Source organism: Lontra canadensis, unplaced genomic scaffold (assembly GCF_010015895.1).
Source record: "Lontra canadensis isolate GAN:19392208 unplaced genomic scaffold, GSC_riverotter_1.0 scaffold30, whole genome shotgun sequence".
In the NCBI taxonomy this organism is placed as follows: domain Eukaryota; kingdom Metazoa; phylum Chordata; class Mammalia; order Carnivora; family Mustelidae; genus Lontra; species Lontra canadensis.
In genome coordinates this window covers 7,421,322-7,446,020 of record NW_022631024.1, presented here as the reverse complement: position 1 = coordinate 7,446,020, position 24,699 = coordinate 7,421,322, and the positions used below count along the sequence as shown (strand labels likewise).

The 24,699-nt window shown below is 47.2% G+C and overlaps 1 protein-coding gene across 5 annotated transcripts in view; it reads left to right on the top strand.

Annotated features, from left to right (window-relative positions):
- Positions 1–24,699, top strand: part of CDK5RAP2 (CDK5 regulatory subunit associated protein 2) — a 167,907-nt gene that overhangs the window by 45,939 nt on the left and 97,269 nt on the right. For 4 of the 5 annotated variants that reach the window (XM_032865725.1, XM_032865727.1, XM_032865726.1 and 1 more), the window contains 5 exons: positions 1,347–1,509; positions 2,593–2,646; positions 3,487–3,606; positions 5,947–6,039; positions 13,962–14,180. In XM_032865725.1, the coding sequence (XP_032721616.1) occupies positions 1,347–1,509; positions 2,593–2,646; positions 3,487–3,606; positions 5,947–6,039; positions 13,962–14,180 (649 nt within the window). The remainder of the gene's footprint in view (positions 1–1,346; positions 1,510–2,592; positions 2,647–3,486; positions 3,607–5,946; positions 6,040–13,961; positions 14,181–24,699) is intronic. The other variant, XM_032865728.1, reaches the window with a different exon arrangement.

Sequence of the window (24,699 nt, the reverse complement as noted above, 5' to 3'; positions counted from 1 at the left end):
AGGGGGTCAGGCATCTTTCTGGAGCCTCATTTGTCAGGCACTGCTCGCATTCCTGAGTTCTACCCACGTGACCTACTTGACTCCCAAAGCCCCACCTCCTAATCCTGTCACCTGAGGGGGTTAGGATTTCAATATCTGAATTTTGGGGGGCTATGAGCATTCATTCCATAGCACCAGTGCATTGCCAGCTGCTTTTAACTACTTATAGCTGATTCTTGAGCTGATTCTTGACCTTCACCCTGGGAGCCAGGGAAGCTCTCTGACTGTCAAGCCTTTGTTCTTCCTGCCATTCAAGTTGCTTTCGAGGCTTAGCTACAGAAAGGCTCTTCGGAGGGTTCTCTGACAAAATGCTAATTGTTGAATGTTAAAAAAGGGTAATAATTATAGCAACTGTCATTTGTCGAGTTGTGCTGTATGCCTGGAGGTATGAGGGCCGTTTTAGATGTTTTATCTCTAATCCACGTGAGCAAGTAATCCCCATTTTTAGCCGAGGAGATGTAGACGCATAGGGGTTAAATAACTTGGTCGTGGTCAGGGGGCATAATTTGGTGGCCCCAAGGAGGTGTTCAGCTCTACCTGAGGAGGGGCCTCAGGGTGTGGTTGGCACAGTTGCTTGTGGGGGGGCAGGGCGGTGGGTGTGTATTAGCAGGTGGTGGGGATGGAGTGGTGAAGGGCATTCTAGGTCGGGGGACAAGTGTGACCAAAGGTCTGGAGGCACAAGACAGCCTGGCGTGTGGAGAGATCTGGAAGCGAGGCCCCGGGTGGTGAGGGAGCAGGTGGTGGCCTCCTGTGAGAGAGGAAACTGAAGCTGCCAACGGGGCCTCTGATCTTCTAGGCCTGAAAAGCTAGGGCCTTACCTGCCTTGCTCACGAGTTTGGCCTTTATCTTGAAAGTCGGTGTATTTTAAACGTTGCCCTGAGAAGCCAGGGAGAGAGGTTCTTGGTTTTTGCCTACTCCCTGGGATAGTTCTGCTCTATCAGTCATGCTTGTTCAGGCTTCGGGGCCCCATTTCTTTTGCAGAAGGGATTCTTGGTCAAAAAAATTAGTAGTCGGCTGCTGTCCACGGTGGGGGCTGTTGAAAGTCTGAGCACGGGGGGTGGCTTGGTCAAGCCGTAGTCTGGCAGCTCGGAGGCTGGATCCACCAGAGCCCTGCTGGAGGCAAGGGGACACCTAATGTCATGGGAATTCTGGCCCTTATTCTCCGACCTGCATAGTGCGATTCCGTTTCTATTCAGTCATTGGTCATGTCTACTTTGAAGATGTCTGGCCCCATTTCCTGCCTCCTCCTGCTCCACTGAGCTAAGAGAACAGCTTAGAATTAATATTTAAATTTTGTTCACTTTTAGACTGATTGAGGAGTTGAAGCTGTCTTTGAAGAGCAAAGATGCTTTAATTCAGTGCCTTAAAGAGGAGAAATCTCAGATGGCGTGTCCTGATGAGAGGGTGTCATCTGGGGAGCTCCGAGGACTCTCTGCTGCTCCGAGGGGAGACCAGGAGGGAGGAGCCGAGGTGAGCCGGCAGGGTGTGGAGGGGTCTTGAATTAGCACCCTGGACTCTGCTGTGGCAGAGGGGATGCATCCTCGCTCCCCGCGTGTCACACCGACTGCTTCCAGATATTAGCTCCCCAGCAGCCGAGGAATGAGCAGGAACCTCCTTTGTCGGGGGCCCTGACATGTTTTCCCCCTTCCAGCCTCATGTTTAGACACAGTTGGTTAAAAAAATAGCCCATATCTGCTTGTCTCTGTCTCACCGTGTGTTAACTTGTTGCCCCCGGACTTTATTTTCATCCTTTGGGTTTTCTCAGGATAAAACTTAGTACCTGTTGTACCTTTGTGGTTAGAGACTGTGGGGGGAAGGGAACTACGTTGTGTCAGGCCAGGTGGCTGGCAAAGCAGGTCAATGTGCCGCTGCGGTTAATCCTTCTGGCGGCTCTTCGAGATCCCGGTCATGGTCCCCGTGTGGAATTTGGAAATTGGCTCAGAGGAGTTGATGGGTTGTTAGTACCAGACCCCAGAGCCTCCCAGAGGTCCTCCCTACCTCCCACCCCCCAACATGAGGCAGCCTCCACGGCAGCTGCAGGAGGGTGACCTGGGCCTGCACGTGCGGGTGGGTTTAGCTGAGACCTCCCAGCGCTCGCTGGACCCGGAGTGGCTGCTGCATGTGCTGGATTCCCAGTGTGGGTGTTCTGGGTGCTTGGGAAAGTCTTGATTTTTTATGGAGCAGAGTCTTCTTTGTCCCTGCCTCTGCAGTGGTATCTGGAGCATCACTGGTTAGTTTTCGGCTGTAATCAGCCCGTGGCTCCTGCTCGTCCCTTGAACCCTGCAGGCCCCGTCCTTCCGCTGGCCCTTTTCAGCGTCCAGCAGCCCCGTGATTCGCTTTCTGTGGGGCTGGAGATCAGCCCATGTGGCCAGCTTGTCTTTACTTTTCTCTTCCCTCGGGTGGGACACCGTGCGAGCCAGAGAGGAGCGGACACTTACTGCCGTGACTTCCGTGGCGGTGGGGAAGTCAGGAAATGAGACGGTCATTCTGACTGTTCTGGGGAGGCTGTTGGATTGTGAGTCCCTTCCGGTGCCAATTAATGCCTTTTCTCAGGCTGCACAAATGGAGCGCCAGCAGGAGAGACACCGCTTTGAAGAGAGGATCCAGGTATGTTGATGCAATTTAAAATAACATATTGAAGATTTCCCCTTGCCTCATGCTTTATTCTGAGAGCAGTAGGTAGTTCGGTGTGACAATAGCTGTCACTTAGGGAAAGCCAGCGGGTGCCAGTGAGGCCTTCCGGACTTCAGAGAAGGCCTCGGTTTTGGCAGGAATTCTGTAAAGCCGACATTCCCATTGCGCAGATGAGGCTTGTGGGGCTCAGAGAGGCGAGGGCCCTTTCCCGAGATCAGGTGACTTGGAGCAGCTCTGGCAGGGACCCAGACCTGCCGCTGCTCCGTGTCCCCCGGTCCCAGCGGCCGACATTTATGCGGCGCCTGCCAGCTTGGAAAGAGCTTGCCGTCCATTATCTCATTTGATCCTCACAACAGCCCGGGAGGGAGGCAGCCTGATCATCTTTAGAAATGAACTCAGACTATAAATGTGTATGTTCAGTCTCCATCAAACCAAATTCTCTGTTAGCTTTTGTAGCATTAAGGAATGAAATTAATGATCTGTTATTTCCCCCAAATAACCTGGTAGGGTTTCAAAGACTCTGATGTGACTGTATTCAAATTCCAGAAGGCATTGGAGTCCTTCCCACAGGAGCAGCTGTCACCGTCTTAACTGATCTGATCCCCTTCTTCTCCCCCAGCCCTGTTGCCGTGAGCGCTAACACCATAACGGGGAGCTGCCGCCGCTGTGTTCAGCTCTACTCGGAAACATTAATCACACGGTGACAGGAATAAGATAGAATAACCGCGTCTGAGTGTGCTCTTACAGATATATTTACAGTGCATTTTGGTTGGAACGCATCAACTTAGTGAATCTTTTTCTAATCTAATTTAGGCACTTCAGGAGGACCTGAGAGAGAAGGAAAGAGAAATTGCTACAGAAAAGAAAAATAGTTTAAAGAGGGATAAAGCCATTCAGGGTCTAACCATGGCATTAAAGTCAAAAGAAAAAGAGGTATGTGGTCAGTCTGAGACACCCGAAGTGAGATTTTTCTTTTTTAGCCTCTGTGGCTGGCCTGTCCAACCCTGAATTTTTAGCTTTGGGTGGAAAGTTTATAAGAGAGCTGGGATGAGTATAGGGGATGGGGAAAGGGCCTATTATCCATTAGAAATTCCTTTGGAATGTCCGATCTAGTGCTAGTCAGGAAAAATACCGTGTAAGTGACATGTGGATGTGGATGTTTGAATTTTCTAGTAGTTACATTCAAAGAAGTAAGAAACAAGTGAAATAATATATATATCCCAAATGTTATCATTTCAGCATGTCAGCAGGAAGACAGTAGTAATAATGAGGTGGTTAGAATCTTTTTCATCCTCGTGTCATTTCTGAAGTTCAAGTGTGTCTACAGCACATTGCATCTCAGGCGAACCACATTTCAGGTGCCCAGCAGCCACAGGTGGTCAGTGGCTGCCATGTTGGACAAGGCCCAGTCTTGCAAAGACAAGATTGAGATTGAAGGACTTTTAGGAGGCCAGGCTGTGCCTGTGAACCAGTGAGCTCCCTCGGTTGTTGCCTGTGGGATCCAAGGTTGTGGCTGCTATTTCCTTGCTATTTTAGTATTGTCAGCATAGTAGTGTGTTGTTTTCTCAGTAACTGAGCGAGGCACGGGTACAGAGGAGAAAACCTAGCCATGCTCGCGAGTCCTGTGAGGAAGAAAGATAGGGTGAAGGTGCGGTGATTGAGGGCTGTGTGGGGGGCTGTGCAAGTGGAGGGCAGGGAACCAGTTCCAGATTAGGGTATGCACATGGGGAGCAGTACCTGGTGGAGAAGGTGTCTGAGCTCAATCTTGAAGGATAAGTAGGAGTTGGTTGGGAGGGGAGGCAGAGAAGAGGGCACTGGTTAATCCATTAAGTTAGGAAAGAGTCTGATGGGTGTTTATGGAATGAAAAGCATTTTGAGGTTGTCTGGGCATCAAGTTCAGAACCTAAGGGAGGCTAGAGAAGAAGCTGGGGGGGGGGGCAGGTGCATGGGGCTGGCCGTTGGTGGTGGAATTAGTAATTTTTGGCTGTTTGGGTGGCATGCCACTGAGGGCTCTTCAGGAGGAGGGCTGTGACCACATGTGCATTTCAGTGAGGACTCTGGTCTCTATCTGGGGTGTGGCTTACAGGAGCGAGAGAATGGCAGTAGGGAGGCCAGTAGCAGAGGCAGAAGTCAAGAAAGATTGCGTTACAGCAGTGGTCACTGCTAAATAGGAATGGAGGGGTAACCCTTACTCGGGAAATGAAATTAGAAATAATGAGAAATAGTTAAAAATTAGAAGCAAATTTGGGGAAATTTGCTGAGGGATGTAGGACTGAGAGAAGGAGCCATGGAGGATGACTTCTGGTGGTCTGGCTGGAGTGACTGGGAGATGGTGGTGCCACTGACTCAGTTGACAGCATAGAAGATGGTGTATGATGGCAAGATGGGTTTGGTGATGGAGGTGGTGAGTCTGTTTACGAAGTGTTGACTGTGGGGAGCTCGTAGACCACCAAGGTGGGATGTCCGGGGGGAGATGGGAGTGGCAGCCTCAAGCCTGGAGAGAGCTCGGGTGCAAGTTACAATTCTAGGAGTGGGTCTGCCTGTCTCGGTAATGTATAGTAGGGGAAGAACAAGGCTGAGGATGGGGCTGTAGGGGACATCAGAATTTCAGGGACAGGGAGAAGAGGGCACGGAGGAGACAGGAATGACTGCACAAGTATGAAGAGAACCAGGAAACCACGGTGCCGAAGAAGATAAAAGGGGAGAGTCTGGGTAATCACCGGTGTCAGATGCGGCAGAGATTTGGCTCATAGTAATAGTAGTTACCATTCCTACCGTTGCTTAATGTGGAGGTTCAGGGCCCAGCTGAAGTTGGAGACCTTCAGTGTAGAGTAGCACTGTGGAGGGGCCGTCGTGGGCACTGGCCAAGTCCAGGGTGTGGCCATGGGCGTCACCACTGACGGGGTTACAGGAGGAGGTCAGCAGAGACGAGAGATTCTGGGAGTGGCCAGGCCTCTCTCTATGGACAGCAGTGCTGTAATGCTGCTCCTCAGCCAGGCCTGGTTTTAACACCAGTACCCATCATTTCACTTAGCCCTACTGAAGCTGGCGTGGGGTGATGAGTAGTCTCCTCGTCTTCTGGTTGTGGGAATGGAGGCTCAAGGAGATTAAAAAGTCCCTCAGCTAGTGAATGGCCAGAGTTGGAGTCCCACTTCTCCGATTTCATGCCTTCCCTGACGACGAAGCCCTTGATCAGAAGACTGCACCGTCCAGCAGGAAGAGTGCTTGAGTTGTCCCGTTGCACACGTGGCTGCTGTTCTTACTTTGACCCAGGTGGAAGACCTTAACTCTGAGATCGAAGAGCTCAGTGCTGCCTTTGCAGAAGTCACAGAGGCGCCCCTGAAGGCACAGACACAGAAATTCCAGGTAAGCGTTCACTTAGCTTGAAGTGGCTGTGCCGTTGGTCCAGACTCCTGGGGGAGGGCAAGACCTAGAGGCTGAGAGGAGCGTGGGACAACTCTGCATGGCTATGTTAATGGAGTTACCAGTCTCAGGAAAAGATGTTCTCTCCCAGCTCTGGGGGCTTCTCCAGCCCCCTCCTCACTACGCTAATGGCAGTGGTGGCAGCGACACCCACAGTTAGGAGACTGTGCAAGATGTGTGTTACCTTCTGTCATCTTCACAGCCCTGTGGGGAAGGACGTTTTCATCCCTGCTGTATTTGTGGGGTTTTTGAAGCTCAGCAAGGGTGGGCAGCTTGTCGATTGTCACGCAGCTCACTGGGGCAGGGCCAGGATTTAAATGTAGTGATTGTTGATAGTAATGGCTGGCATTTACTGCACACATACTATGTGCAAAGGCCTGTGCTCAGGGCCCTCTCTGGACTCGCTCAAGGGATCTGTGCAGCAGATCATGGAGGAGGCACTGTTAATATCCAGGTTCAGGTCAAGTCAAGTAACTTGTATAGGGTCACAAAAGTGGTTTAAGTGAGACAGCCAGGGTTTGCCTCAGAGCCAGTCTCCCCCAGGCCTTTCCTTTTACCCCCCCCCCCCCCCCCCGCCCCTAACCTGGTTTCTTTAGTCCAACTGCTCCCTGCCACGTGTTACTTCCACACCTTGATGACTTGACCTGCCTTTTCTCCTTTTTTTCCCCCAGCCTTGTACTCTAAGGACCCCTGCTGGTCACCTCCTTGATATTCTACCTTTCTGGTTAATTTTAATATTGTGTTTTTAATTTTTTAATATTTTCTTGCCCTGTTTCTAGTTTCTCTATACAGTGTATCCCTATTACTAATAATGAGTCAATAAGGTTCCATCGTCTGAATGAGGCCCATACTGCTTAAAGGTCTCCCTGCCGCCTCTCCCCCCATGGTATTTTTGGTTATAAGCTAGAAGTTAGAAGTTAAGTCTAATTTAAGACTGCTTGATTCTTAAGATTCATGTCCGACGTCTTATCTTTTGCAGAGCTCTGGTTCACAGTAAGAATAATTGAAGTAATTTGGTTTAAATCATGGTGCACTAGAAGCATAGGCAAGTCTCTGCCTTTGGAATCTCAGATTTACCTCCCCTGCCATTTGGTTGATGGAGTGGAGCTGGGATTACACTGAGGTGGCTTTTTTCCCCCTCTTGCTTTGAAAATAACAAGTTTTAAAAGCCGAGTTCTTAGGAACGCCATTGATATTTCCTACTGCTTGAGGAAAACAATGTTGGCAGTTGACAAGAGAGACCAGACAGACATCCCTATAATCGCTGATATTTTGCTTGTTATGTTGGGCCTTGAACATTTAAATGCTACCCAGATTTATCACATAACATTTATTAATTTCCTAACCATCAGTCCTAGTTAAAAGACTTTCAGAATGATTTTTGAGGTCTTTTATTTATTTATTTATTTATTTTTGAAGATTTTATTTATTTATTTGACAGAGAGACAGCGAGAGAGGGAACGCAAGAAGGCAGACAGAGAGGGAGAAGCAGGCTCTCTGCTGAGCAGGGAGCCTCATGCAGGGCTCTCTCCCAGGACCCTGGGATCTTGACCTTAGCTGAAGGCAGATACTTAATGATTGAGCCAGCTAGGGGCCCCTGATTTTTGAGGGCTTGTCACTTACAGTGTTGGCTGGGGTTCTTGTCTTGCAAGATGCAGAAGCCCCAAACTTTTGAAAGTCCTTAGCCACGGAGGTAGCATGCCTACTGGTTTGGCAGGTTGTTGGAACTTGCACTTAAGTCTGATTCCAAAATCTGTGTTCTTTTTCTTTTTTTTAAATTTAATTTGATTTATCTGTTTGACAGAGAGAGACACAGCGAGAGAGGGAACACAAGCAGGGGGAGTGACAGAGGGAGTAGCAGACTGTTGAGCACAGAGCCCGATGCCGGGCTCAATCCTGAGACCCTGGGATCATGATCTGGGCTGAAGGCAGATGCTTAATGACTGAGCCATGCAGGCGCCCCCAAAGTCTGTGTCCTTGCCACTGTTCTGATTGTGTGTGTGTGAGTGTGTGAGTAAATGCCCGCGGTATGGTTATATCGGCTGTTCCATTATAAGGTCTACGTTTGAATGTTGCACAGGCCCTTGAAAATGCATTTTCTTCCACATAGTGGGTCCTTTTGGGGATGCATGTGATCTGAACTAATTGCGGGTTGACTAGAACAGCCGAAGTTCACAGGGTTGGCATTAAGCCTGACACGGAGACAACAGCTGTGATACTCACATTCTTGGAGTGGTTGCCACAGTGCAGAGATGTGAATTCTAGTCACAGGTGTGCCTGCTGCTGTGTCTAGACCCATTGAAAAGTATGTAATTTCAAATGGGAAATACAGGTTTCCCCCGCTATCCAAAAGTAGAGCTTCCGTATGAAATCTTTATTAGCCAAAATGGCGTAAAGCAAAGAAGCAATTACCACTGATTTGCATGGAAAAATTTTTATACATTCTCAGACCTAAAAACAACTTCTCCTTTTGAGGCTTTTCTGACCTTTTAGGACACATCATCTTGCTAAGAGATACACAAAATAAATCAAGATAAAGCACAGAAACTCCCAAGACTTCGCAGTTCGGAGGTGTGATTGGGATGCCGGGTAGGACCTCGGTGGGTAAAGGCTCACTGCCAAGTAAAGGCGGAACGCCCTTTTCACTTTTTTTTTTTTTTTTTATTGAAGCGTAGTTGACACACAGTATTATATTAGTTGCACGTGGACAAAATAGTGATTCAATGTCTACATGTATTACGAAGTGGTCACAGTAAATATAGTTGCCACCTGTCACCACATGTAGTTGTTACAGTGTTACTCTGTTCTTTGTGTTGGCATTAGATCCTTGTGGCCTGTTTTATAACTGGAGGTGTGTACCTTTTACTAACCCCATTCTTCTCTTTTGCCCCCTCTCTCCACCCCCTTCTCATCTGGCAACCACTGAATCACTATGTGTGTCTGTGAGTGTTACTGGGTGCCTTTTTTCATGGAAGTGCGAATCCTCTTCTGATTTCTCTTGGTTAGCGAAAACAGGTGCTATTGTAGGTCTTTTGTAAGATGAAGTGGCGTAATGTGAACTTTTGAAAAGTGGGGCATACCTGTGCATTTTGTTCTCCTCCTCGCCCTCCTCAGCTATAAAAGTAAAATTGCACGTTGTAGGAATTTATAAAATACTTAAAACTATGGAAAGAGGTTGATAGGTGTCACCAATAAACTCGTGTCTAAAGATGTTCACTATTAATACCTTGACTGTTCACTATTCACTATGTTCACTATTAATACCAGTGCATATTTATGCATACATACAGCCTTTGAGAAAGTAGAAGGGATCAGACCTATTCTGTTCTATAATCTTTTTTTCATCGAATATTCTTTTTTAAAAATTATTTATGTATTTATTTATTTTTAAAGATTTTATTTATTTATTTGACAGGCAGAGATCACAAGCAAGCAGAGAGGCAGGCAGAGAGAGAGGGGGAAACAGGCTCCCTGCTGAGCAGAGAGCCCGATGTGTGCTCGATCCCAGGACCCTGGGATCATGACCCGAGGCGAAGGCAGAGGCTTTAACCCACTGAGCCACCCAGGCACCCCTTTCATCGAATATTCTTATCATAATAGTATATATAGATCTGCCCACTCCATTTTTAAAATTTTCATTTTGAAATGATTGTAGATTCACATGCAGTTGATTTCTGTATACTCTTTACCTGGTTCTCCCAAAGGTGACCTCGTCCCTAACTTTAGTAACAATATCACAACCAGGACATCGGCCTTGGTGCAATCCCTGCTTTTTACTCAGATTTCTGCAGTTTTACATGCACTCGTGTGTGTGTGTGTGTGTGTTTATCCCAATGCTTTTTAAACAGCCTTTTTTTTTTTTTTAAAGGTTTTATTTATTTATTTGACAGAGAGCTAGAGCACAAGTAGGCAGAGCGCCGGCAGGCAGGAGGAGAGGGAGAAGTAGACTCTCCACCGAGCAGGGAGCCCAATGCGCGACTTGATTCCAGGATGTGGGGGTCATGACCTGAGCTGAAGGCCAAAACTTAGTGGTCTGAACCACCCAGGTGCCCCTTAAACAACAGTCTTTTTAAACAGCCACATGTAGGCCTCTGTATGTATGTGCCGCATTGTTTTTAGGTGGGGGGATGTGGGTGGGACATGTGTTTGAATCTTGACTCTTCTCCTCACTACTGCTGTAGCCATGGGCCAGATCCTTGAGCTCTCCCAACCTGCATACGCATCGTAAAATCCGGATAATCACACTTAGATCCCGTAATCCTCACAAGGATTACACAAGACGGGGCACCTGGGCATAGGGTGTAACTCAGTAAATGTTGTCAAGTCTTCCTTAAGTTGGGTAGTATCATCTTCCGGCATAAAAATAGAGCAGATACTGTGGTTAGTTTCGCAAGCCCTCTCTTCATGGTGTTGTGCAGATAGCTTTTAGTTGGAGGAAACTCTCCGTAGTATCTCTTGGCTGGGAATGGAAGATCATGCACATGCCGGAGAATAGGAACTAGATTTATTGATCCTGCACTCCCAGACACGGAACTTTCAGTGTCATGTTTCATCTTCACGACTGCCCCGTGAAACAGAGATTTCACAGACGAGGAAGCTGAAGAGCAGAAAAGTTAACTCCTCCTAAGCGACATGGCTGGAACCGGGCTTTGAACCCTGGGCTCTGTGACTCTCTCTCTGTTAGACTCATCGTGTTTCTGCACCGTGGGGAATGGAGCCAAACGTGGTTTGGCTCATATAATGTTTGGCCTTGAGTTTCTGACTAGGTCTAATGATACCAAACGTTTTGCTGCCTGTTTGTAAGCCCCCACTCTGATGACAGGAGTTCCGAAAGCAGGGTGTCATGCAGGAAAAGTACAAAACTTTTCGGAGTGTCTCAGAGGGCCACTTAAGGAAAATGGAAAGTATCTTTATGGTATGAGTATGAATTTGAACTTTCTAAAAGAAACTCTGTCATCATCATTTATGCGATAACCCACAGAACGTTCATCACTTTATGATAACTATTATTTTAATTGTCACCATGGCTGGCCTGTGTTTAACAGGCTCCTAATTGGTGTTCCTGGCTCTAGCCTTCCCCTCTTTGAATTCAGTCTTCTTGTTTTAATTCTTACTAGTTTATTGGTGTTAATTGGAATCTTCCCTGGAATGGGCACGGCAGTGTAGTGCTGTGGAGAGAGTCCCAGATTTAATCAATTATGGTCTGATGACGGACTCGTCACTTAACAGTTCTGAGCCTCCGTGGCTTAGTTAGGGACAGTAATGTGTACTTTGTAGGGTTGGTATGAGGAGTGAAACTACAGTGTGTGCAAAAGTGCCTGGTTTAGCTCCTCATACATAATCAGTGCTTAATAAAATGTAACATAAAAATGGCTCAAGATGGGAGTTTTTCTTATATTCTTTTGTTTTTTGAGTTTTTTTTTTTTAAAGATTTTATTTATTTATCTGACAGACAGAGATCACAAGTAGGCAGAGAGGCAGGCAGAGAGAGAGGGGAAAGCTGTTTTTTTGAGTTTTTATAAATAAGCATTCCCCGGATATGTTTTTTTTAGGCCTCGTGATCTTGGTTTCCCACTCTTTTTTTAAAATTTTGATTTTAGGGGTGCCGTGGTGGCTCAGTTGGTGAAGAACCTGCCTTCAGCTCAGATCATGATCCCTGGGTCCTGGGATCAAGCCCCGTGTCCTCTGGCTCCCTGCTCAGCGGGAAGCCTGCTTCTCCTCCCTCTGCCCCTTCCTCTGCTCATGTACTCACTCTCTCTTGCATATGTGCTCTCTCTCTCAAATAAATAAATAAAATCTTAATTTTTTTTTTTATTTTAAAGGAAAATAAAATGGAAGCTTCTGCAAAACCAACTTTGAAATGTGAATTGGGTTCCCCCTCAGTCCCTGTTGCTAGGTCTTAAGTAGCAGTGCGGAAATAGGGGATGGCTGGGCCTCACCTCTCGGGGATTGACAGTGGCTGTAGCCCACATCTCCTAACAACTAGGACTTAACCAGCATTGGTGGTGGAGCTGGAACTCCTGGAAAGGCCAGGAGGCTGGAGCCGGTCTGTTTACCCCACAGTCTGAGTTGTGGTCCCTTGCTTTTGAATTTTTAATCATGAGCCTTTGTCTAGTCCAAAGAACAGATGTTTAAAAAAAAGTTTATTTTCTCCTGATTGTAAGTAATATATGTGTTTCAAATTTTCTTTTGGGAGATTAGAAAGAAGGAAAAAAGGGGAATCAGGAGATCACCCAACCATGCCATTAACATTTTGAGGTTTTTTTCCCCCTCGGCTTTCTCCTATACATAGATTTTATTTTTTTAGAGCATTTACAATTTAGTCTTCTGTTTTTTTATGCCATGTTGTGACTTGGAATATCCCCTTATTATCAGTTTAGGTTCTTAGTTTTTCCTGTTACAGTAAATCTGTGATGGATGACTGTGTACGTAAGGCTTTTTCATATTTTGGATTCTTCCCTTGAGATTGAATCCTGGGAGCCAAATCATTGGGATGAGTGTGAACACATCTATCCTGTACATGCACACTTGACGTATATATACTGTCCATAGAGAGTTACATTAATTTACATTCTTGCCAGTATGTTTCTTGGCTTCTGGATGCTTGGTCAGCTCTTGAAAAGTTAATATTAATTGTGTTGCTTCATAGTAAGTTCGCCGGCACTGGATATTCTCATTAAAACCGTCTTGTTAAATGAAAGCTTGTTTTAATTGGCTCTTTTTGATTATTGGTGAGTTACACTGTTTTTTCAAATGCTTGATAATCACATATGTGTTTTCTACTAAACTGTGTGTTAATGAAGTAAGAATGTTCTGGACACAACCCTTGGACTCTGCTGAATTTATGGCCACTCGAGGTGGCCATGGGACTGCCATGCTGATGACTGTGGGTCCAAGCTGCTCTAACCTCTGAGAGCATTGCCGGTGCTTGAATCCGCCTCTGCTTGTCAGATGGCGCTCTTTGTGTTCTACCTTTTATAAATAACTTGAAGTTTTTCTTTTCTTTTTTTTTTTTTAATAATTTTTTTAAAAAAGGTTTTATTTATTTATTTGTCAGAGAAGGGGAGAGAGAGAGAGAGAGAGAGAGCGCACAGGCAGAGTGGCAGGCAGAGGCAGAGGGAGAAGCAGGCTTCCTGCTGAGCAAGGAGCCTGATGTGGGACTCTGTTCCAGGACACTGGGATCATGACCTGAGCCAGAGGCAGCTGCTTAACCAACTGAGCCACCCAGGCGTCCCTTGAAGTTTTTCTTTTTTAAACGATTACAAAAGTAACATGCTCAGTAGCCTTAGAACATTTGAAAGAAGTGAAAGAAGAAAATCACCCATGTACCCACCTAACTAAAGATGGTTTCTGAACGTCTGTGTTTTTCCTTGTAGTCTTTAAAAAAAGAAAAAACACTTCTTTTACACTGTTGTAGCCTTTTCCCCTCTTAATGTCAGCATTGTAACATCAACATGATAACATAATCATCACTCTGTGTTATTGTAGAATCTTCTTATTATTTTGCTTTGGGTCCTGGAGGTTGTTTATGTTAATATTTTTCTTTTCGTTTTTTTTTTTTAATATTTTATTTATTTATTTGACAGAGAGAGATCACAAGTAGGCATAGAGGCAGGCAGAGAGAGAGGGGGAAGCAGGCTTCCTGCTGAGCAGAGAGCCCAATGTGGGACTTGATCCCAGGTCCCTGAGACCATGACCTGAGCCGAAGGCAGAGGCTTAACCCACTGAGCCACCCAGGTGCCCCTTTCTTTTCGTTTCTTAACTCCCTTCCGCCGACCCCAAGGTGAAAAAGGAGCAGAGATTTCTTGGTGTGTTTAGTGTGGTACAGAAATCAGCTCACCTCCCCTGTCTCCCTCCTCTTGTAGGGGTCTGAAAATTATGAGGCTGCTCTGTTAGAGAAGGCAGCCCTTCTAGCACAGCTGAACTCCGAAAACCTCAGCAAGAGTGCAGAGAACCACAGACTGCGAAGGAACGTTAAGAAGGTCACCCAGGAGCTGAGCACTCTGCAGCAGGAGAGGGAGAGGCTGGAGAAGGACTTGGAGGAAGCCCGTCGTGAGAGGAGCAGAGGCGACCGCACCATTCACGTGAGCAGCAGTGGTGTGGTCGGGCTGCGGCTCTTGATAGCTGTTTCTCATTTTAGGGAGATCTCTGCAGAAGACTTAGAAAAATCTGAAAAGTGTAAAGGAGAAAATATTTCACATCATCTCATCATGAAATTCTCTGTCTCACATGCATGTGCACACACATACATTATTGGTATCAACCTGGAAATGCGGTTTTGCAAATGCTTTATTAATTCCGTATTCTCTTTTTGGTGTGTTGCCATGTTCTGAGTGTTCTTCAGAAACTTATGTTTGTTTTTTGGTGCAAGTGTTAGTATTTCATCACTTGGATGTGCTACAGTTTATTTAGTCCCTTATGGTAGAACATTTAGGTTGTTACGCTTTTTTTTTTTTTTTTTTGGCCGTATAACAAATGCAATAGCAAATGTCCTTGCATCTAAATATTTTTAACATTGATTATTTCCTGGTAAAGTCATAATTATTGGGTCAAAGAGTATGAATATTTTTAACATTATTATATAGGTGTACTCAGATTGTTTCCCAGAAGGATTATACCAGGTTTGTCCTGTTTAAAAGACTGTTCATTCAGCTTTGGATGTTAGCATTTAAAAATTTCTCTCTGGATCTGGTAGGCAAAAAATAGTTTATCTTTAAAAATTTATATTATAGGGGCACCTCGGTGGCTCAGTCAATTAAATGTCCAACTCTTTAGTTTTTCATTTTTAATTTTTACAAGATTTTATTTATTTATTTAGAGTGAGTCAGGGAAGGGGGAGAGCGAGAGAGCCGAAATTGAGAGCCAGTTCCTTAACCGACAAAGCCACTCAAGTGCTCCAAGTGTCTAACTCTTGATTTTGGCTAAGGTCATGATCTCAGGGTCCTGGGATCAAGTCCTGCTTCAGACTCTGTGCTCAGCAGGGGGGTCTGCTTGAGGGTTTTCTCTCTTCCTCTCCCTCTGGCCCTCCCCCTGCTTGTACTCTTTCTCAAATAAATAAATAAATCTTAAAAAATAAAAAAGAAAATTTCTGTTGTATTTAAACTTAAGTGTTCAGCATCCCAAGAGTCACGTTCAGATGCACAGCCTTGGCGCAGAGAGGTGGGGAGGGCCTGAGTCTGAGTGACTGTTGACACGCTGTGAGTAACTTGCACAGGCGCCCTGGGCTGGCGGAGGACCTCGGGCGGACAGAGTCCTTCGAGAAGAGTTCTCAAAGGGAACCTCTGGGGACTACAGCTTAGTTCTCCAGAGCCTGCTCTGGGCAGGGAGGTCAGGATCCCCTGCTTGAAATCCTAACGCTAACACTGACACGAGAATTAAAATACGGATGTTTGTATATCTTAATAAAAATATTAATGAACATTAAGGGAATGGTAATCCATTACCATTTAGAAAAATAAAACATCACCTACCATTAAATATAAATATACCATTAAATATAAATATAACATTAAAAATAAAACACCACCCACCACCCTAATAACACGGTAGCTCTCCCTGGTTTTCAGTGTCACCCTTCAGACCTGGTACAACTAGGCACCTAATCTAGTGAGAGGCTGACTACTCTTCTGTGTTCTTTGACCCCTTACTTTATCATGGGCGTCTTTCCATGTCGTGCGGCCTCCAGAATGGTCGTGTTGAATGGGGCACACTGTTTGTTGAATACATTTCACGTGCTTTCCTTGATTTCCTGCTCTCTCGGACACCTTGGTTGTTTAAATGATGCTACAATAACATCTTTGGGCCTAAAGGCATTTTTCCCTTGAAGTTCCTAGGATTTGAGTGAGTTTACTAGGTCAGATGGCACAAATATTTTATACTAGTTAATCATGTTGCCAAATTATTTGCCCAATGGGCTGGCCCAATTTATGCTGCCACCAGCAATCTTGGAGTGTAGCGGTTTACTACACATTATTAAAATATGTTTCCCATATGTTATTGAACACCCAAGTGTCTCTGGTTTAGATATTGATGGAAGTATAAGACATGAACTCTGAAAATTATCTCTTTTCTAAGGACAATGGCGATGTTATACGTGACAAGATGCAAAAGCAGCTTAAAATCTGAGTCAGTGCAAAAGGTCCTGGTGGGATGCAGTAGTCAGGAAACCTTCTAGGAGGAGGTGGCACTTGAGTTGAGCGAGAGGAAAAAGGTTTGAGTAGGGTGCTGAATGGAGGAGGTAAAGAAAAGACTGGCCAGATGGCCCTTTGATGGAGGTGCAGTTTTCATAGGCTGGTCTTACACCCTTACTGCTGGATAAGTTCCTTAAAATAGCTTGTCCTCTTCACCCCCACTGTCATTAGAAAAAAGTTCATTCAGTAGAATTTGGATTGGGGATACACATGTATCTATATATCTATATCTATATAAAATATGTGATTTTTTTACATTATAACTTATTCTTGGTAAACATTTGAAATGGCTGTATAATATTACATCAAGTAGACAAGCTGTAGTTCATTTACCTGTCCCTCTGGTGTCAGACATTGTTTGGTGGTTCTGTAATTCACTTATTCATGTGAACCTTGGTGCTTCTGCAATAATGTTGGGCTGTTGTTGACAGCTGACTGTATTCCTTTGTAATGCGTACACATCTTTGTAAGGAGGGAAGCGCTGTTTGGTGAAGAAAGTAAGGGGAATGTGACAGTGAGGAAGGGCTTAGGGTCAAGTATACTGTGGGTGGGAGGGTTTTTGCTTTTGTTTTTTTCCGCCAGTGACGGAAACCGGCAGAAAAAACTTAGGTAAAAAGAGCAGTTTCTTGTCTTGTGTGACTACAGTGCTGGATGGACAGAGACTGGAACACTGCTGGGACTGAAGCTCGGTCTCTGGGAACTGGCTTCTTTGTCTCGCATCTCCTTACTCCAGTTCCGGGCAGTTGGACCACTGTTGGTGTCCTGCTGGGGTCACATATTTCTGGTTTATTACATAAGAGGAGGGAGGACTTTCACGCTCCGTTGCCCCCACTGGGTCCCTGTCAGGACGGCCAGAGGCCCGATGTGGGTCGCATACCCGTTCTTCTTTGTCAGACGTGTGTGCTTGTGCTCAGGCACACGTGCGTGATTTCCATCATTGACAGCCTCCTCTAGAAGCGCATGTTTGGGAGGGATGAGCAGTTACCCAGACCAAAGCCACCACTGTCCACTCTGAATGCTTACCTGCATCTCCTCACGACTCCTTTTGAACCTCAGGTCATGTGTGTTTCTGGTGAGATGATTTGGCCATGGCGTCTTTCCTTTTGTGTCTGCACTGCATCACGGTGGTATCTGCTTACATTCTGGTTACGGTCTAAGACTATGGCTGTGTCCATCTCATAGGAATGTTTCACCCCAGACATTGGGGTGCTGGCTTGTTCAGCGACTGAGGAACATCGTGGGTGGTGGCTTGCCTTATGGTGTCAGGATAAATGCAGAGGTGGAGCCCAAGATAGGGCTTGATTTCAGGACCCTGAGATGATGACCTGAGCCAAAATCAGGAGTCGGGTGCTTAGCCAGCTGAGCCACCCAGGCTCCCCTAGTGCCTCTATTTCTGCCCTGGCCAAGGAAAGGAATCCATGCATGCATTCAGCAACATTGTGACCATGCAGGCCCTCTGCTGGGCATGGGACAGTTCCATGACAGCAGTGTGAATGGAGTACCCTGGAAACACGGAGCCAGGAAGGGGCTTGCAGAGTCAGAGAAGGCTCTTGGGGAAAGGAACTTGTGAACTGGTCCTGAAGCTTTAGTTAAATAAAGGTTAATCGATAGGCAGGGGAGCAGAGGGTTTTGTATGGAGGGCGAAGGCACAGAGGTGTGAGAACATACGGTGTTTTGGGGGAAACAAAACAAAATGCCCGATTTGAGGTATTCTGAAGTATTACTTGGAACTTTAAAGATTATAATTTATTCCTTTTGATGTTACAAAAACATTTTCAGAGGTTTATGGGAAGTCATAAAAATGAGATTAAAAATAAAGGTGAAGGCATTCAGGTCAAGAAAAAAAAGGGTGGCGAGGGAAATGGAAGCAGAGTGAGTAAGGAGAAATGCACGCTGTGGTACCCAACCCCCTACCAAAGAGGGGGACTTAAATTCAGCTGGTGGCTCCTGGCAGTGAAAGTAAAAAGGGAAATTTGGTTACAGGGTCTCCAGTGTCTGAAGATGAGCAGGTTAAGGTAAAAGGACAGCTTTGGCTGGCCCTCCGGCCTAAGGGCAGTGCCCCTCTGGAGGGCTGCTGGAAGGTTCTGGGAGCAGGACAGAGCCTTTGCCTGCACCGCCTGCAGTGCGAGCAGTGTCGTGGCCCCGTCTGTGCCACCCAGGTCCATGAGCTTGTAAGGAGTATGGTTTCCAGTCCGGGGGACAGTGTCTGGCCATTTCCTGTTATTCTTGTTTCCTGGACAAGAACTACCAACTCAGCACTGTTGCAGCCCTGTTTATGGATGAGCCCTGCGGGGGGGCCACTGGCACGCATGCCGGTTGTTGTTGTTTTAGCGTTCCCTGGATCCTTTCTGATGGTCAGCCGACCGGTTATCTTCTGGGTGCTGTCAAACCATCCTTTGCTCATGCCGGAGAGCCTTCTTGCCCGGTCGTTGTGTGTGCTGCTAATCTCTCCAGAGGGAGACAGCTCCTATGTGAACGGGCATCCTGTGGCTGGGGCGTGGGAGTCCACCGTGTCTGATGGTGCCCGGGCACTGTGGGGTTGGGCCATGAGCAGCCTGCTCATTCCCATTGCCTGTGATTGCGGCGACCTAGTGCTAGCTGACTCAGCACGTGGTATCCTTTGCAGTCATTTATTTGTTTATCCAGGGGACATTTGTGGCGTACTTGCAGTGGTACGGGCATTGGTAGGCCCTGGTGAATACAAGCTTTGGTTTTTACCTGGGAGATCTTTCTACAGCTGGAAAGGTCCAAACGTGAGGGTCTCTCGGATAGATCCCTTTTCTTGTATTATACCCCTTGTCACCACATCCCCACAAGGACATTCAGGAGGCCCTTGCAACAAACCAGCAACAAACCTGGTATTCCCAAGTTGGTGTCCTAACAGTGATGTTGAACGTGTTGTGGTTTGTGTGGTTTTTAACAGGAATGCTGCTCGGGCTGTCACATCCCTGCCCTCACACCTTGACTTTAATGCATTGTTTGGCTCCAGTGACTTAAGGCTCTCCTTTTTAGTATGTACGTATGTGTGCGTGTGCATGTGTGTGTGTGTGTGTGAGTGTGAGTGCGCATTTGGTGGAAAGTGATAGAGGTAAACCTTTATTTTAGATTTGCTCTTTCTGGTTCAGGCATTCTGTATGCTACTCGGGGTGGGTGGGGAGAGGAGCAAGTGTTAGTCTTTTTCTTCTGCTTTATAGAAGCAGCGTATATGAGACATTGGTTTAGCTGTATTCCCCAGACTGCCTCATAATGCTCTCCTCTGTTTCGAGACCTGACGTCCGCTACTCTGACAAGTGTGTGCTTCAGTACCTGGGCACTTAGCTCTGTGGGGATGCATTTGCTGGCTAAAACCCAAACATCTAATTAAAGTTGTACCCGTCACCCAGCTGGCTAATCCCATGTGCTTTGACAGGAGCTGGTTTAATTTCAGGGTAGTTCATCCTGAACCCCTCTGCTTTCACGTGTGTTTGTTGATGGATCACTCCAGACGAGATTATGACAGCGTTCAGAGCATCACTGGTGATCCACAGTCAAAACACGGCATTTGGAGTCCGTGTCTGTAAGCTGGTTGGGCAGGCCTGGGACCACAGACCTGAGGTCGTGTGATTCTTACCAAGGGTCAGAGCTCCCCTTGCCTTGTTTTCGGTTTAATCAGGTATGAAGAGTCTGAATGCGGATCTGTGCTGGCGGGAGTTCTGCCTCTGCATTTCCAGTCACTCTTAAGAGAGGCTGAGTGCAGAGACTCGGGTCAAACCGGCCTTGAGTCCTGGTCTGTCACTGGTTGACTGTTGGACTGTGAGCCACTAACTTTGCCTTTTCAAATGATGGTGACCGTTTCTCGTTAGAAAATCAGAGTTTAGTTGTGGGGATGATCTGAGATGGGGATAGCAGTTATGAACACAACGCCTGCTGCATCTTAGCTGACCAGTGGATGGGTGCTGTTTTGGTGATGGTGATGATGCCGCTGCCCTGGGAAGGAGAAATCGACAGCTTGAACTGGTGTCTTTGGAGCAGTGGGCAACAGGGCCAGATTGGGGTTTGAATCTCGGCTGTAGCAGCCACTCAGCTCTAAGCCTTTAGGTCAGTGGCTTAACCCCTCTACACTCAGGTTTTCTCCCCTACAATGGGGTTGATCATATCTTCTTTAGGAGGAATGAATGAATAATACAACTTAATGCACGAGAAAGTGCGTCCTCTGGTTCCTGCGTGCTCAGTGGATCGGACGCCTTTCCTCCTTTCCTGCTTTTAATTGCCTGGCAGGTGCTGGCTCAGGACTTTGAATGACCACTGCCCGCTAGGATCTAATGGACACTGTTGACTAATAAATGTGGTCTGCCCAGTTACCAGCCAAGTCAACAAAGCTGTAAATTTCTTCCTTGATCCACACACTCACCTCTCCTCTGAAGAAAGTGCTAGCCTGTTCCTTTCCAGCTGATTGATCCCTCTAGGAAGGGAGGCAGAACCCGTTTTGAGTGACAGATTCTGTAGTATCTCAGTGGCTCGTGCATGGGGCAGCCGTGGAATCTGCTTTAAAAGGCTGTTCCCATCAGTCTTCACGTGGAATTGCTGTCGTCTTTCTGGAGGCTTTCCCTTATCTCTGCTTCTTTATAATTTCTGTGCCAGGCTCTGTCCTGGGCACTGGGAGTACAGGAATGAATCAAATCAGGCACAGTCTCTGAAGGAATCTGGCAGAGAGATAGACTAGGAACACAGACAAAAAGCTAATTAAAATATAGCATGATAAGTGCAGGTAGGGGGATGGGCCAAACACTTTGGAAGCATAGAGCCTGGAACTTGCTAAGAGTGGGGGGGGTTGGTGGGAGGGAAGGCTTCACAGAGGAGGTGGATTGGAGCTGAAGCTTGAAGGGTCAGTAGCTATTTGCTGGGGGGCAGGTTGTGGGGGGCATAAAATTGCATTCCTGGTCAAAGGAGGGCCCTTGGGGAGGCTTGGGGGGCATGAATGAGCCTGGGACAAGGGGGCACAGTGGATGGACTGGTGGAGAGGGCAGGAATGGTCTGTCACATTGTCAGGTGGGGATTTAGAGAGGTGTGGTGCCTGGTGGCTAAGTGACCCAGCTGGGCCTTGAGCCCTGCCCATTGTGAGCCTCTGCTCCTTTCTGCTGAAAGCCATCCTGAGCTCCCCGCCTGGAACTTCTGCGGTCCGTCCTCACCGTCCTCACGCCAGCAGCACGCAGTAGCACATATGCTTGTTAGAGCTCTGTCTATGTGAGCATGGTCTCATCCCAGTGGTTTCTGTTTGTTTGTTTGTTTGAGCATAGGGATTCTTTGTTCAAATATGACTCTCCTGAAGAGGAAACCTGAAAGCAGAGCTGCTCAGGGAGACGGGAGTGGAAGGCCTGGCGCCTCGTCCCCACGGTGTCCCGCCTCCACTGCAGCCCCCAGGGGCAGCCAAGCGCCACAGAACGCAGCCCGAACACCACTATCTCATACTAATTCTGGAAATTTTTACATCACTGGGTTCCTGTTCCTCATTAAGATTTTGGAGAAGTTTCCTTTGTGTATTTAAAGGGAACCACTGAGCACTTTGACAAGCTTTCTCACCGCGAAACCTGAGAAGGTGGAAATTTGATGGATGAGAACCTTCTCATTCTCCATCTGGCCAGAGATAAAACAAACCAGCTGACTGCAGAAGGAAGTAAGAGGGCCTGGCTTTTCATTTCTAATGTGATTCTAAGATTATAGGGATATTTTATTTTTAAAATAATCCATTTTTTTTTTTCTGTCATCCTCCCCTGAGAACGCCCTGGTATGCAAAGGCAACACTCGGCTCCGTGTTGGTCCAGAGCGCACCTGCGAATCTTAAAGGAAAATTGCCCATTAGGTAGAAAGTGAGGCCACTCAGTTGATGTCACCACACACACATCCTGCTGTGGCAGCGCTCGCCTGAAAGCAGGGTGGGGTCTGGTACCAGAGAGGGGTTTTCAAACTCTTACCTGTCCCTTTATTCAGAAGCAAGTCAAACAGATGCACCCAAGGGGTTTGGAAGTTTCCTTAGGATGGTGGCTCCTTGCCTTACAATTAAATACACATTACCATTCTTTCCCCCAAGCCAACTGAGTCAGGTTTTGGAGGAAGGCCCAGGAACATGTAGTTAGATGATACCGATAGCCAGCCAGCCTTGGGCTTCTTGAGCTCGGTTTAAAAAACCACTGGTTTAGTGAAAAGAACACGAATAGACCAGATTTCAAGTCCTGATTCCAGCACCTTTTGGTTTGGTTAAGTTGCTTTAGTATTTTGAACCTCTGTGTTCTGATTTGTAAAACGGGTGGAATGAGAGCATCGTCTGCTTTGCAGGGTTGCCGTGAGTGCTGCGGGAGGGCACGGATATAAAGGGCTGGCCCTTTCCTAAATGCTCTAGAGCTTTGCAGAAAAAGGTGCTGTTTTGGGAGGACGATTGCTGAGGGCCAGATTAGTCCGGGCGGGGGGGGGGCAGTGAGCTTTGCGGAAGAGGTGGTACTTGGATTGGGCCTTGCAAGGTAAGCATGCTCTCTCCAGGCAGAATTGTACTTTTTTTTTTTTTCCAGGATGGAGAAGACTGGGTGGTCGGGTGAGGGAGGCTTTGGGCTGGAGCCCACAGTGGGTGGAGAGCCTGGAAACAAGGTTTATTAAGTAGGGTGTCTTCCTCTGCAGTTAGCATGGGGCCCCTGCAGGGTTCTGGGTAGAGATGTAAATGTCAGGAGGGTATATGTGTGATTTGGTGGGTGAAGACAGACATAGGGAGACCAGTTAGGGGGCTGTTGCTGATGATCAGCTGCGAGCTAATTTCTGAAGAAGGCGGGGCAGTGGGATGGAGGGAGGGAAGGGCTGAGTGTGCACGGGGTTCACTTTTCTCCCCAGTACTTCAGATTCTGCCTGTGTTCTTTAATACCTCCTCAAGGGAGGAGGAGTGACTGTCCGGGTGATCAGAGTCCGGGATGCTCACTGGGCCAGCCTTGCCGATGCGTGGTTACTGTACCTGAAGACAAGACCCAAGTTCCAGATTCTCTGGCTTTCTTGCCCCAGACCTAAGCACGCCTGGCCCTTGTTGGGCAGATGGCTTCCTTAAGATGCATATACCCTCCTCCTTCAAAAAGCAAAACCAAAATCAACCCTCAGTTTTATTGGAAAGGCCTGCTTTGGGTATGCAGTTTTCACCGACTTGTACTTTGATTCCTGGTTCTTACCATACTGATGGATTCCACTCCTTTGAAAACTCTGAGGGTAGGGTGGAGGAGCGGGTAGTTGGCAGGGCAGGATTTGGGCACTCGTGTGCACACAGAAGCGCCAAATACTTGTCTTCATCTCTCGTGAGCTCTGTGTGGAGGCTTGGCTCCGCCTGCAGGCCTGAGTTACCCGTGGGATGGGCAGGAGTATGTGAGAGGGAGGGGAGGAGTGCTTCCGGTGGCTGGCTGGTTGGTGATGTGCTGATGCTGTGGCCACAGGAAGAAGCCTGGAGTAGAGGCAGCCTGGAGGATATGTGTGTGGGGAGGCATGGGGTGCAGGGGGGGGGGATGACAGAAGGTCATTTCCCACACACCTGCTTTTGTGCCAGGCACCCATCCCGCATTCTCTCGTTTAACCCTCCCAGGATCTTAGGAGCCGGTATTATTAACCCCATTTGCTGGAAAGGAAGCACTTGTAAGGATTTAGGTTATCTGTCTGTGGTCACACAGCTAGTCAGCAATAGAGCCCGGATTCAGGGCTAGTTCTGCCTGTCTTCACAGCCAGGAATATTGAAAGAGGTTTGGGAAAACCACCCAAGATTATCAATTTTCAGTTCTGATTGTTTTGCTTAGGCGAGACATGCCGTCTCCATGCCTCCCCTAAACACTGGTTATAAGCTCACTGGGGCCGAGCTGGGAGCCCTGCGCTGCCTTCGTGTTGCCATGGCAGCCGCTCCTCCTCAAGGCCGCCTCAGCACACAGCTCCCCCTCCCTGCCGTGGTCCTCTTACCTCAGGCCTTCTCTGACTGCCCTTCACGTGAGGTCCGAGATCCTTGGTCCTGCCCCGTTCTTTAGCAGGAGGGCCTCCGTCTCAGGCTGCATATTCCATCAGTCCTGAGTCCTTGAGTTACTGGAACCTTAGCTCAGGGCACTGGAATTAGTGCCTATGTCGCAGACTGGTTTTTCTTAACAGTGATGCAGTTGGGTGGAGAGAATGCAGAATTTGGGGTCTAAGTGACTTGGGCTTGGATTTCAGTACTAGAACTTAACGCGTAAGGCTTTGTAAACATCTCTCAGCCGCCGTGAGCCTTGGTTTCCTTTCTGCAAATACAGGACTCCTGATATTTACCGTGTGTGCCATCATTAGGGTTAGAGGAGCTTTCTGTAAAAGTGCCTTGACACGTGCGTGGCTCGGCTTGTGCTTGGTAAAGAGTAGTTTCTGTCAGGAATGCGTATAACAGGAGAAGTACTTT